A 13,449-nucleotide genomic window follows, 5' to 3' on the forward strand; every position below is an offset into this window, starting at 1 on the left:
TATAGACATTTCAAGTGCTAATTTATAGAAGCAAAATATTGAGGGGCTCCACCTCAGGACAGGTGTCCAACACTGGGTCAATAGTTCACGGCCAGTGACTAGGGGTCACAGACTACTAATACAGTTGTTAAAAGTTTGTATTTGAGGAAGGAGCAATACTTAGAGAAAACATTTGACAGGAATTGATGTCTCCCTTTTGTGTGTCTTCCATACATCTACTAACCCTGTTTATCATAGACCCTATTAACTCTTCCTTTTTTTTTTTGCTTGTTTTCCTTCTACACTCCTGTACCCTGGGTACAAGGACAGCTTGCCTAGTGTCCCTATCATCTAGTAGACATAAAATTAGTCAATAACCAGAGTTAACATTTATTTAGTACTTGCATGCCAGGCATTAGAGTTTTCTTTTTCTTTTACTAACTTATTTAATTCTCACAGCACCTCTAGGGAGCAATGCTAATTTTTTTTTTTTTTAATGATTAGTTGGAGGATGGTATTGACAATGAGTCTTGAACGGTAACATAGCAATGACTATATAAATTATTTGGTCTACCAAATATCCCAAACACCAGCTCAGCATTTTTTAGTCAGAGCTTATACTTTTCTTTTTTTTTTTTACCACTTGGTGTCAGAGTTGTACTATTTGAATATAATGTTGCATTTGGACATCTTTTGGGGTGCATTTGTGTGTTTTAAGTTTTTTGCTCAGTGTTTTAAGAATTTGCTAGAATATAACTGTGTTTTTTTGGAAGTCTCTGAGGAGAGAAAACATTTTCTTTGTCTTCCTTTGATATTTTTAGGTTAAGCAGCATTTGCCACCAAATTAGAAGGAGAGGTTACAACCATGAGAAGTGCACACAGAATTTTGAAAGAATTCCTGGAGGATCAAGCAACTTTTCCTAATCTTTGCAGGAGACGGGAGTAAGTCAGTCTCTCAGATTAATCTGCTATAACAGGAATAAGTTGAATACTTCTCCCTCCTGGTGGAATCCAAGAGGATACATCTCCAGGCTTATGTCAGATTGATCTCTATCTGATGGATCGAGAAGTAGGATAAACACTGGATCAAAGAATCAAACTCTTAAAATATGGAAACAGTGCTAAATGATGATCAGAAGTAATTTGTTAATTCATTCAACAAAGGTGGATTGATCTGCTCTAATATGCTTCTCTTTACAGCCCACCCTGGGGTTCTTTATATGCCTGTGCTCCTCACACATCCTGGGTTTGGCAAAATTGTCTGTTATAGAGAGACACAGTCCGGACTTATTACAGGGAAAAGAATCATCTTGGTGCCCAGAAAACTCAAGGTATTTTTTTTCTTTTTTAAAAATTGTGGTAAAATACACATAATGTAAAATTTATCATTTTTGACATCAAGCTATTCTTAAGATTTGACTATTAGGTTCAAGGTTTTTGCTGTGAAATTTTAATGAAAATAGAATTCTAAGAATGTGATTATTTAGTCATATCATGCTTTATGTATGGAAAAATAGATATAAAGAATAAAGAATTAGGGAGTAGGTAAGGAAAAGAGACTAAAAAGTAGAGGGAGGTTTCTGTGGTTACTTAGCATGTGGAAGTATGTTATTTTTTCTTCTAAAAGATTACTTTATTGACTGAAAAATATAATCTGATGTTTCAAAATTCAAAAACATAAAAAGATATATATGTGTATATATCGGAAAACTTCTCACCACTGATCTCTTGTCATCCTGTTATTTTTGCCAGAAGCAACCAATAGTGTTGGTATTTAAAATCTTTCCAGAGGTATTTCATTCACATCTATACAAAATATACATATTCTTTATGCCCACGTCCTTTTTACTTTAGGGAACCATCTTTGGTCCTTCCTTTTTTTTTTTTTTAATTTTTATAATAGTAAACATCTTTCCACATCATTAAATACAATTTTTTGGTTTTTATTGTCTTAATGATATTTTGTGAGTGGTCAGGCAAAATTGTGAAAGATTTTGGAATGGAGGAAAAAAGGAAGAAAAAGATTACCGAGTGTCTTTTCAATGGAATACTGGACATTCTTTAGTGAACCCTTCCAGGCTATCTGGTGCTTTAGTGGTCTGTTACCATTCATTGTCTTTAACAGAGCTCTTTTAAATGTTGTAAGTTGGATGAAATTGAAAATAATAAAAATGAATTTTGTGTGGTGGAGAGACCTCCCTTCTATATCTGTTATTAACAAATTATTTCAGCATTTTTGATGACCTATATATGTCTGTTCTTTAGATTCTTCTTTGAGTCATTTGTAAGATCTTTCTGGCTCCCTCATTAATCAATGAGTTAAATCTTTGATATGTGTTCATTTTTATTTGTACAATAGTCATTTTACCTTAAAAAAGAATAATCCTTAAGAGTTTTGGTGATCATCCATTGAGATGCCCAATGACAAAGCCAAGTAAACTGCATTGCTAGAAAAGTGCACTTTGGGGCATCTGGGTGGCTCAATCAGTTAAACATCCAGCTCTTGGTTTAGGCTTAGGTCATGATCTCAAGGTTGTGAGATCAAACCCCATGTGGGGCTCCATACTCAGCAGAGTCTACTCAAGATTCTTTCTCCTTCTCCCTCCCCCTCTGCCCCTCCTATCCCCTCTGCTCACACATGCTCTCTCTTCCTCTTAAATAAATAAGTAGGTAAATAAATAAATATGTAACTCATGGGTTATTTAAGCTCAGGTACAGTTTTTCATGGATCCCAGAATAATCTCAAGTGAAAGTAGAATTTTAACTTGGTTGACTCTGTTTCTCTATTTTTTTCCTCTCTGCAGATTTTGTGCTTTGTTTTTGCTTGGGGTTTGTCATGATAGCTAAGTATTCCCTATTGATGGCAGCAATGGGGGAATTTAGTCTTATAGTATGGTAATCTCTGTAAATGCATGATAAATTTATTTTTTATAAATGACAGATGATAGGAAATTTGGGAAGGAGTACAGCTCTTTGATATCTGTACTGGTGAGTTTTTGTATTTATGTGTTTACTATTACACATGGAACTTAAGCTATAAGTTTGCTATGTGTCTATATCTATGTGACAGGTTATTTGAGTGTCTGTAATTTAAAAAGAACTTTTTCTCATTTTGGGCATATGAAATGTTTTCTTATGTCTGGAGAATATTAATAAGTTAAATTACACAATCTCTTAAAGAAACTGTTCTGATTGAGTTTCAGAGTTAAATAAGTGCCTGTATAAAACAAATGTTCCTAAAATTCCCACAATACAACAAACAAATAAGCTAACATTACTCCTCTATAATGTTTAAAATTATAAAAAATGTAAATCTGTGTGCAATAAAATTGAATCATTTTTTGACAAACTTTTACATACGTAATAATTTTTTGGAGTGTGCCAGTTTAAACATAATTTCTAAAATCTTCAGGTAGCTTATACCCTTCAACTAATATTAACCTAATTTCTGTGCAGTCACTTGATATCAAATACTTTCTTTTTTTTGTTTTTTAATTTAATTTAATTTTTTTTCAGTGTTCCAAGTTTCATTGTTCATGCACCACACCCAGTGCTCCACACAATACGTGCCCTCCTTAATAGCCACCACCAGGCTCACCCAATCTCCCTCCAAAACCCTCAGTTTGTTTCTCAAGTCCACAGTTTCTCATGGCTCGTCTCCCCCTCCGATTTTCCCCAACTCACTTCTCTCCAGCTCCCAAAGTTCTCTGTGTTATTCCTTATGCTCCACAAGTAAGTGAAACCATATGATAACTGCCTCTCTCTGCTTGACTTATTTCACTGAGCATAATCTCCTCTGAACCCATCCATGTTGATAAAAAATTTGGGTATTCATCTTTTCTGATGGAGGCATAATATTCCGTTGTACATATGGACCGTATCTTCTTTATGCATTTATCTGTTGAAGGGCACTTTGGTTCTTTCCACAGTTTGGCAACTGTGACCATTGCTGCTATGAATATTGGGGTACAGATGGCCCTTTTTTCCCCTACATCTGTATCTTTGGGATAGATATCCAGTAGTGCAATTGCAGGGTCATAGGGTAGCTCTATTTTTAATCTTTTAAGGAATCTCCACACTGTTTTTCCAAAGTGGCTGCACCAACTTGTATTCCCACCAACAGTGTAAGAGGGTTCCCCTTTCTCCACATCCTCTCCAACACTTGTTGTTTACTGTCTTGTTAATTTTGTCCATTCTATCTGGAGTAAGGTGGTACTTTCTAACTAGGAAGCAATTCTGAAATTTTGGTTACTAAGCATTGTATTAAATTTATGCACTTTTGCTAATACGCTTAATATGCTATAGAGAGGGTAGATCTTTGGGTTGAATTAATGAATGTGATCACATTTGCTACTTTAATGGTGTGTTTAGCTTTAAGAAGTTGTTATGTATGTTTATGAGCTTTGTTATTCTGCTACAATGCTTGTTTATGTTTACAAGTTTTCAATTATTTTCTTTCCTCCAATTCTTTATGTGAAGTAGAAGTTGACTACTTTGGTTAAAAGCTATAATTACTGTAAGTGGTTGAAACTGTACTGTGAACACTGGTGACTGAAAAATATAAATGTTTATGAGGATTATTTTGTCTTCAAAGAAAAAGAAAATAGGGGTGTTTGGGTAGCGGCTGCCTTTGGCTCAGGTCATGATCCCAGGGTCCTGGGATGGAGTCTCACATTGGACTCCTTTCTCAGCAGGGAGTCCGCTTCTCCCTCTGCCTCTGCCTGTTTCTCCCTGTGCTCGCGCTTGCTCTCTATCTCTGTCTCTGTTTCTCTCTTTCCCTCTGGCTTTGTGTCAAATAAATAAATAAATAAATAAATAAAATCTTTAAAATAAAGAATATAATTTTATCTTAATGCAGAGATTCTCAAACCCCTTTGTCTCGATCCTTTCAAATTTTGAAAACTTATAAGGAAAACTAATGAGTTTTTGTCTAAGCAGGTTATATTTATCATTATTTATCATGTTAGAAATTAAAACTGAGAAATCTTTAAAACATTTGCTTCTTTTGCAAATAACAATCTTGAACTGATTGCACATTAACCTAAATAGCATATTTAATGAAAATAACTCTATTTAAAAAAAAAATTAAGAAGAAGAGTTGTTCCATTTTAAATTTTTTTAAATCTCTTTGCTATCTGGCTAATAGATATAGCTTGGTTCTCCTATTTCTTTTGCCTTCAATCTGTGATATCATTTGTCATTAACATCTGGAAAACTTAGTTGCACACTCATAAGAAGGGTAAAAAAGGCAATCTTAAAGTATCAGTTTGTTCCAATATGTGAGAATTTGAAAGAGAATTTTATTTACCTTCATTTATAACATCTGGGTCTGAAAAGAAGCTATGAAATGGGTTAAAAATGGAACACCTGGGTGGCTCAGTTGATTAAGCACCTGCCTTTGGCTCAGGTCATGATCCCAGGGTCTTGGGATCAAGTCCCGTGTCCCGTTCCTTGGTCAGTGGGGAGCCTGTTAAAATGCCTAAAACGGAGTTTATCAAATTAAAAATGATTTTACTTCCAAGGACCCAAGAAAGTGAAAAGATGACTCAAAGAATGGGAGAAAATAATTGCAACTCATACATCTGATAAAGGTCTAATACCAAAAATATATTAACAAATTCATATAATTCAACAATTAAAAGAGAGACAAATTAAAAATAGGTGAAGCATATAAACAGACAACTCTCCAAATGTGATATACTAATGGCCAGTAAAAATGCTCAACATGCTCTACACCAGTCGTCACTGGGGAAATGCAAATCAAACTCATAATATACTACCACTTCATACTCACTGGATGTACTAAAAAAGACAGATGATAACAAGTGTTGGTGATGATGTAGAAGAACTGGGACCATTGTACACTGCTGGTGGGAATGTGAAATGGTGCATTATTGGAAAACAGTCTGGAAATGCAAGCTAAACATTGAGTTATCATATGACCTAGAAATTCCACCCCTAAGGATACACCCCAAAGAAATGAAGACAACTACACAGAAAAAACTACAGGCACAAGTGTTCATAACAGTGTTATTCATAATAGTGAAAAAGTAGAAAAAATCCAAATGTCCATCAACTGATGAATGGCTAAACAAAATGTAGTATATCCATACAACTGTTTATTCAGCTACATAGAAATGAAATACGGATTCATGCTACAACATAATGAGCCTTGAAAATATTATGGTAAATATTGTGGTAAAGTCAGACACAGCAGGCCACATATTATATGATTCAGTTTATGTAAAATGTCCAGAATAGGCAAATCCTTAGAAGCAGAAATAGATTAATTGTTGACAGGGGTGAAGGAAATGGAGAGTGACTGCTAATAGATAAGGTGTTTCTTTTTGGAGTGAGGAAAGTGTTCTGGAATTAGATGGTGGTGATGGTTGCACAACTTTGTGCATGTCCAGAGCTGCTGAATCATATGCTTTAAAAAGGTGAGGTTTATGGTATGTGAATTATATCTCCAAAGCAAAAATAAGGTTAAAAAATGCAATAAAAAACTTTACTGAGAGTCTTTACTTTTTATGGAAAAATATTGTTTGCATATATTTGATAAGAATCTATCCTCTTGGGGCGCCTGGGTGCCTCAGTAGGTTAAAGCCTCTGCCTTCGGCTCAGACATGACCCCAGAGTTCTGGGATCAAGCCCTGCATCGGGCTCTCTGCACAGCAGGGAGGCTGCTTCCTCCTCTCTCTCTGCCTGCCTCTCTGACTACTTGTGATCTCTCTGTCTCTGTCAAATAAATAAATAAAATCTTAAAAAAAAAATAAAGAATCCATCCATCCTCTTGGGGCACCTGCCGGGCTCAGTCAAGTAGAGCATGTGACTCTTGAGCCCCATGTTAGGAGTGGAAATTACTTAAGAATAAATGAGTAAAGTTCACTACTTATGGAAGAAATGCCTACCAAACCCTTCACAGAAACCTGACGTGGTGCCTGCTTTATAGTACCTCATGTCATAGTTGGTAAGGAAGGTTACGTAGGCTGGGAACCTAAGAGAATGTTTGGGACCACAAGAAAGAAATTCACCAAATTTACAGATTTTGCAGGTGTATTATGGTCAAGTGAATTTCCTGGGTTTTGTTTCATAGTTTAAGGATAGCAGAAGAGAGTCTTTTAGAAGTTCAGTCTAAGATTCCTTATGAAAACTTCCAGGAAGAAGTTAATATGGTGGTCTTAGTACTATTCAATACTGTATGATTGTAGATTTGCAAAGTAATCTCATGGAGGTCTATATGAGTAATTAATACTTGCTGCATCTGTGCAAATAATTAGGTCCAAACTAATGAGACTAGCTCCTTTTTATGTGTACAGAAATAATTTTTGAGATTATTATGATTACAACGGAGACAAAGGAGATTGTTAGAGAAAATCTTTTAAATGGGTAAAAAAAGAGATTACTGGGTTTATTTGCAATGAATACTACTTATCTTTTTTCTACGGGGTTTTTTACCTTTTATTTTCTTTAAATGAGCTATTTCATAACTCTACCATTGTAGAAAGCAGTAATTCAAATTAAAAAAAATTTTTTTTAAAGATTTTATTTATTTATTTATTTGACAGAGACAGTGAGAGAGGGAACACAAACAGGGGGAGTGGGAGAGGGAGAAGCAGGCCTCCTGCCGAGCAGGGAGCCTGATGTGGGGCTCAATCCCAGGACCCCGGGGTCACGACCCAAGCCGAAGGCAGACACCCAACGACTGAGCCACCCAGGCACCCCTCAAATGTTGTTTTAAATAAAAAAATGAGAGAAGTAACAACAAACACCTCAGAAATCCAAACAATTTTGAGAATATTATGAAAAACTATATGGCAATAAATCAGACAAACTAGAAGAAATAGTAAATTCCTAGAAATATATGACCTACCAAAACTGAGACAGGAAGAAATAAAATTTGAACAGACTGATTACCAGCAAATAAATGGAATCACTAATTGAAAAATTCCCAACAAACAAAAGCCCAGAACCAAATGGCTTCACAGGTGGATTATACCAAACATTTAAAGAAGAGTTAATACCTATTTTTTGCAAACTATTCCAAAAAAGGCAAAAGGAAGGAAAACTTCCAAATTCATTCTATGAGGCCAGCATTACCCTGATGCCAAAATGAGATAAAGACACCACAAAAAAAGAGAACTACAAGCCAATATCGCTGATGAATACAGATTTAAAAATCCTCCACAAAATACTAGCAAACTGAATCCAATAATACATTAAAAAAAATTCACCATGATCAATTAAGATTTATTCCTGGGTTGTAATGGCAAAGGTAGTTCAATATTCACAAATCAATCAACATGATGTCAATAAGGGAAATAATAGAGTCATATGATCATTTGAATAGATGCAGGAAAAGCATTTGACAAAGTACAATATCCATTCATGGTAAAAAACCCTCAATAAAGTAGGTTTAGAGGGAACCTACCTCAACATAAGAAAGGCTATATATGAAAAACCTATAGCTAACACCATCCTCAATGGGGAAAAACTGGGAGTGTTTACCCTGAGGTCAGGAACACAACAAGGATGTCCACTCTTACCACTTTTATTCAACATAGTACTGGAAGTCCTAGCCACAGCAATCAAGCCACAAAAAAATAAATAAATAAATAAATAAAAGGCATCCAAATTAGTAAGGAATAAGTAAAACTTTCGCTTTCTGCAGATGAAAGATAATATATAGTAATCCCAAGAGACTCCACCAAAAAACTAGTAAGTTTTTGGTGATAAATGAATTCAGTAAATCTCAGGACACAAAATGAAACTATAAAAATCTATTGTGTTTCTATGCACCAATACTGAAGCAGAAGAAAGAGAAATTAAGAAAAAATACCATTTATAATTGCATTCCAATAATAAGATACCTAGGAATAAATCTAATCAAAGAGGTGAAAGACCTATACTCCGAAAACTATAAAATACTGATGAAAGAAACTGAAGAGGACCCAAAGACTGGAAAGACATCCATGCTTATGGATTGGAAGAAGAAATATTGTTAAAATGTCTATACTACCCAAAGCAATCTACACATTTAAGGCAATCCTTATCAAAATACAAACAGCATTTTTCATAGAACTAGAACAAACAATTCTAAAATTTGTATGGAACCACAAAAGACCCTTAATAATTTGCTTATTAATTAATATGTTAAGTAAAATACATATCTATTATACATATTTGTACAAGAGTAATGATTTTACCTTTGTTACAATGTTCTGGAACCATAAATCAGAAAATTTTTTTCTTTCTTTTTATTTGAGTATAATCGACACATGTAACATTACTTTCAAGTGTACAACATAGTGATTTGACAAGTTTATACATTATGCTGTGCTCCCCACAAGTGTAGCTACTATCTGTCATCATGTAGTGCTGTTACAATATCATTGACTCTATTCTTTATGCTATGTTTTTTATTCCCATGACTTATATATTCCATAACTGGAAGCCTCTATCTTCCAATCCTCTTTACCAGAGAGTGTTTCTTTTGTATTAAGTGATAGTTGTATTAAGTAATAGTAAGGAATGACTTTAGTGGGAATTACCTGGCAGTGTTGGAAACTTTTTGAGACATGAGGTATAAACATGCAGGTATTAACTTGGAGTGAGGTAGAGTTTGGTGAAGTTTGCCTGTTTAAATTAGTGATGGAATATTCTCACTAGGAACTTCTTTAGGACCTAGTGGCTGCTAGCACAGACATGTCATTCTAGACAAGCTTACACACTCATGCATTTGATGGATTAGACTATGGTCCAGAAAATGTAAGATGCATGAAAATTTTTTAAAAAGATTTTATTATTTATTTGACAGAGAGATAGAGATAGAGAGTACAAGTATGCAGAGCAGCAGGCAGAGGGAGAGGGAGAAGCAGGCTCTCCGCTGAGCAGGGAGCCTGATATGGAGTCAATTCCAGGACCCTAGCATCATGACCTGAGCCAAAGACAGATGCTTAACTGACTGAGCCACCCAGGCACCTGCATGAAAATGTTTGATAAGAGACTGTTTACATTTTTCTGGCTGAAGAGGGAGATTAACACTTTTGAAGCAGGAATGTTTCCTTGCAGAGGGAATTTTAACTAAATAAAAGAAGTGTAACACCTTTTCCTTGTGAGTGGAAGAGATTCTTGAGTAGACTAAAGTTGGCTACTGGTCATGAAAATATTGCAAATTCCTGTACGGTTTGTGCTTATGGTCATTCTCCAGATCCTATACAACATAAAATTTAATGTTAAAGAGGGAATGAAAGATGATGTTATACTTCTTTGGGACTTTTAGTTGGGAGTGTTAATCAAAAGGTAATGGAATCAAGGTAAACTGAGTAGAATCCTTGTATTCAAAGCTGATTCTGATGAAAGAGGACAGAAACTTTGTCAGGTAGCACATGATGTACAAATAGCTAAAGGGGTGGCAGAGTCTGAAAAGAGATTGCTATGGTTTGTGGAAGTGATCCTTAGAAGAAAAAAGAGTGGGTGAATTTAAACTTATATTACTTTTGGAAAAAAAAAGGAAAGAAAAGAAAAAAAGTGGAGCTGAATCAGTATCCACTTTTTGCCACCTTTTGGCACTACAGCCAGAAAGTGTAGAAGACTTGGGAATTTTTTTTTTAGAGTAGATAGGAAGGCTTGACCTGTCTCTAAGTAGACAGAAGGTTGGAGGCTTGTAATATCTATAATTATCTGCTATCCTCACTTCTAGTTTGTTGTATGTTGTCACAAGGGACATTAATTCCCCAACACTTTTGGGGTGGGTCTATGTGTAGGTTGCTAAGAACTTCTCAAGCTTTAGAAGGCAGTGGGCAGAAAAGTAGGGAAACATGGCACCAGTGCTTGAGGTGGGGTGGATTCAGCACACACAGAAGTTTCTATCATGACTGAAGCTGAAATGAGAAGAGGAACAAGAGCGTACCAAAGTGTCTGCTACAATAGCTTCTTTGTTCTCTGGTGGGATGCTTTTTGAAGTCTATTTTGTCTGGTATTAATACAGCCACTTCAGTCTTCTCATGATTATTGTTTTCACAGCATGACTTTTCCTTCCATTTCCTTTCAACCTGTGCCTTTATATTTAAAGTGAATCTCTTGTAGACAGGGTATTGTTGGGTCTTACTTTTTTATTCATTCTAACAGGCTGTGCCTCTTTTTTTTTTTTAAAGATTTTTAAATTTATTTGACACACACACAGAGAAATCCCAAGTAGGCAGAGAGGCAGGCAGAGAGAGAGAAAGGGGGAAGCAGGCTCTCCGCTGAGATTATGACCTGAGCTGAAGGCAGAGGCTTAACCCATTGAGCCACCCTGGCGCCCCAGTCTGTGCCTCTTAATTGGAATATTTAGTTCATTAACATTTTTTTAAAAGTAGGCTCATGCCCAGTATGGAGCTCAACGAGGGGCTTTAAGTCACAACCCTGAGATCAACACCTGAACAAAGCTCACAAGTCAGACACTTAACTGACTGAGCCACCCAGGCACCCCAATAGTTCATTACCATTTAATGTAATTATTGATGTGTTTGGACTTAGAGTTGCTATTTTATTGTTTATTTTTTGTTTGTGTCCTCTATTATTCCTCTGTTCTTCCTTGTCTACCTTCTTTTTGATTATTTGAATCTTTTAAAAAATTTTATCTATTGATTTTTTTAGCTAGACCTCTTCGCATTATATATATATGTATATATATGTATATATATAACATATAATATATAAAAAATATATATGGCTGCTTGACATAAAAGTGTAAAAACCATACCATACAATTCTATAGATCAATTAACTACCTCCTTTTCCATCCCTTATGCTATAGATGTCATATGGTTTACATCAACATATATTATAAACTGCATAAGACAATATCATATTGCTTTAAATAGTCATAGTTTTTAAAAGAACAATAATGGTCTTTTATATCTATCCATTGTAATAATTTCTAAAGCTCTTTATATCTTTGTGAAGATTTAAGTTTCTACTTGGTTTCAATTTTTTCAGCCCACAGAATTTTTTTTTACATTTTTTATAGTTTTTTTGTTTTCTGTTGCATAAAAGTATATATTATTTTTAACTTTATACTTGAAAGACATTTTCATTGAAACAAAATAATGAATTGACAGTGTATTTTTTTCTTTCAGCACTTTAAACATTGTTTTACTTGTCTTCTGATGTCTATAGCTTTTTTTTTTTTTTAAAGATTCCATCTATTTATTTGACAGAGAGAGAGAGATCACAAGTAGGCAGAAAGGCAGGCAGAGAGAGAGTGGGAAGCAGGCTCCCCTCCCAGCAGAGAGCCTGATGTGGGGCTTGATCCCAGGATCCTGGGATCATGACCCGAGCCGAAGGCAGAGGCTTCAACCCACTGAGCCACCCACGTGCCCTGTCTACAGCTTCTGATGAGAAGTCAGTTCATAGTCAAATAGTTCTGTTCATAGTTCACAGTCAAATAGTTGCAATATATCATTTTTCTCTGACTGCTTTAAAGATTTACTCTTTATTGTTGCTTTTTAGCAGTTTGCCTATGATGTGTCCAGGTGTGGCTTTCTTTTATTTCTCCTTTTGAGCATCTTGAATCTGTACATTTTTGTCTTTCACATATTTGGAAGATTTTGGTGATTGTATTTCAAATATTTTTTCTTCCCCTTTCTTTCTATGCTTTCCTCTGGGGACTCTGATACATGTATGTTAGACTTCTGTTATTGTTCTAAAGTTTTTAAAGACTTGATAATATAAAACAACAACAAAAACATCTTTGTCATTCAGACTGGATAATTTCTATTGACCTATCTTCAAGTTCACTTATTCTTTCTTCTATAATATCCAATATGATATTAAGCACACCAATGAAATTTTATTTTCAAAATTGCATTTTTGTTAGTTCATGGTTTTCCTGCTGGTTCTTTTTTTTTTTTTTAATAGTTTCTGTTTTTTTCTTAATGCTGAGATTCTTTATGTTTTTATTAATACAGAGTTTTTTTAATTTCAATGGACAGAATTATAAAATCTGCTTTAAAATTCATGTCTGCTAACTTGAGCATGTTTATCATTTTGGAATTCGTCTTGCTTAATGGTCTTGTCTCTTGAAAATGGGTCATACTTCCCTGATTCTTTATAACTGAGCAATTTTTTTATTGTGTCTTGGACATTGTAGAATGTTATGTAGTGAGACTCTATGTTTCTCCAAAAATTGTTCATTATATTTTTGAGTGGAACATTGGTCAGACTTAAACTGTAAACACTTTGTCTTAAGCAGAAGCTCATCTTTGTTCATTCCTTTTGTCTTAGCTGAGGTACTGGAGTCTGCCCCATTCATGAGTGGTTCAGAGACTGTAACAGAGTTTATAAACAGAATTCAGGGCTCCTACTTTCTGGTTTTCTTCTTTTTTTAGCTCCCACTTTCCCAACTTTCCAGGATCTGTGGCTGTTCTAAATTCCATCGTCTGATTTATTAGGCCGGAAAGACTGCTTTATACTAGAGTTTTAGAC

At 34.9% G+C, this 13,449-nt stretch overlaps 1 protein-coding gene across 2 annotated transcripts in view; it reads left to right on the forward strand.

Moving 5' to 3' along the window:
* FILIP1 (filamin A interacting protein 1) overlaps positions 1-13,449 on the forward strand; it is a 267,880-nt gene that overhangs the window by 38,819 nt on the left and 215,612 nt on the right. For both annotated transcript variants that reach the window (XM_013056269.2, XM_045066239.1), the window contains exons 2-3: positions 801-921; positions 1,180-1,310. In XM_013056269.2, coding sequence (XP_012911723.1) covers positions 1,200-1,310 — 111 coding nt within the window. In that variant the 5' untranslated portion in view covers positions 801-921; positions 1,180-1,199. The remainder of the gene's footprint in view (positions 1-800; positions 922-1,179; positions 1,311-13,449) is intronic.

The sequence above is a fragment of the Mustela putorius genome, unplaced genomic scaffold (assembly GCF_011764305.1).
Source record: "Mustela putorius furo isolate JIRA1106 unplaced genomic scaffold, ASM1176430v1.1 tig00003863_pilon_pilon_pilon, whole genome shotgun sequence".
NCBI classification, from domain to species: Eukaryota; Metazoa; Chordata; class Mammalia; order Carnivora; family Mustelidae; genus Mustela; species Mustela putorius.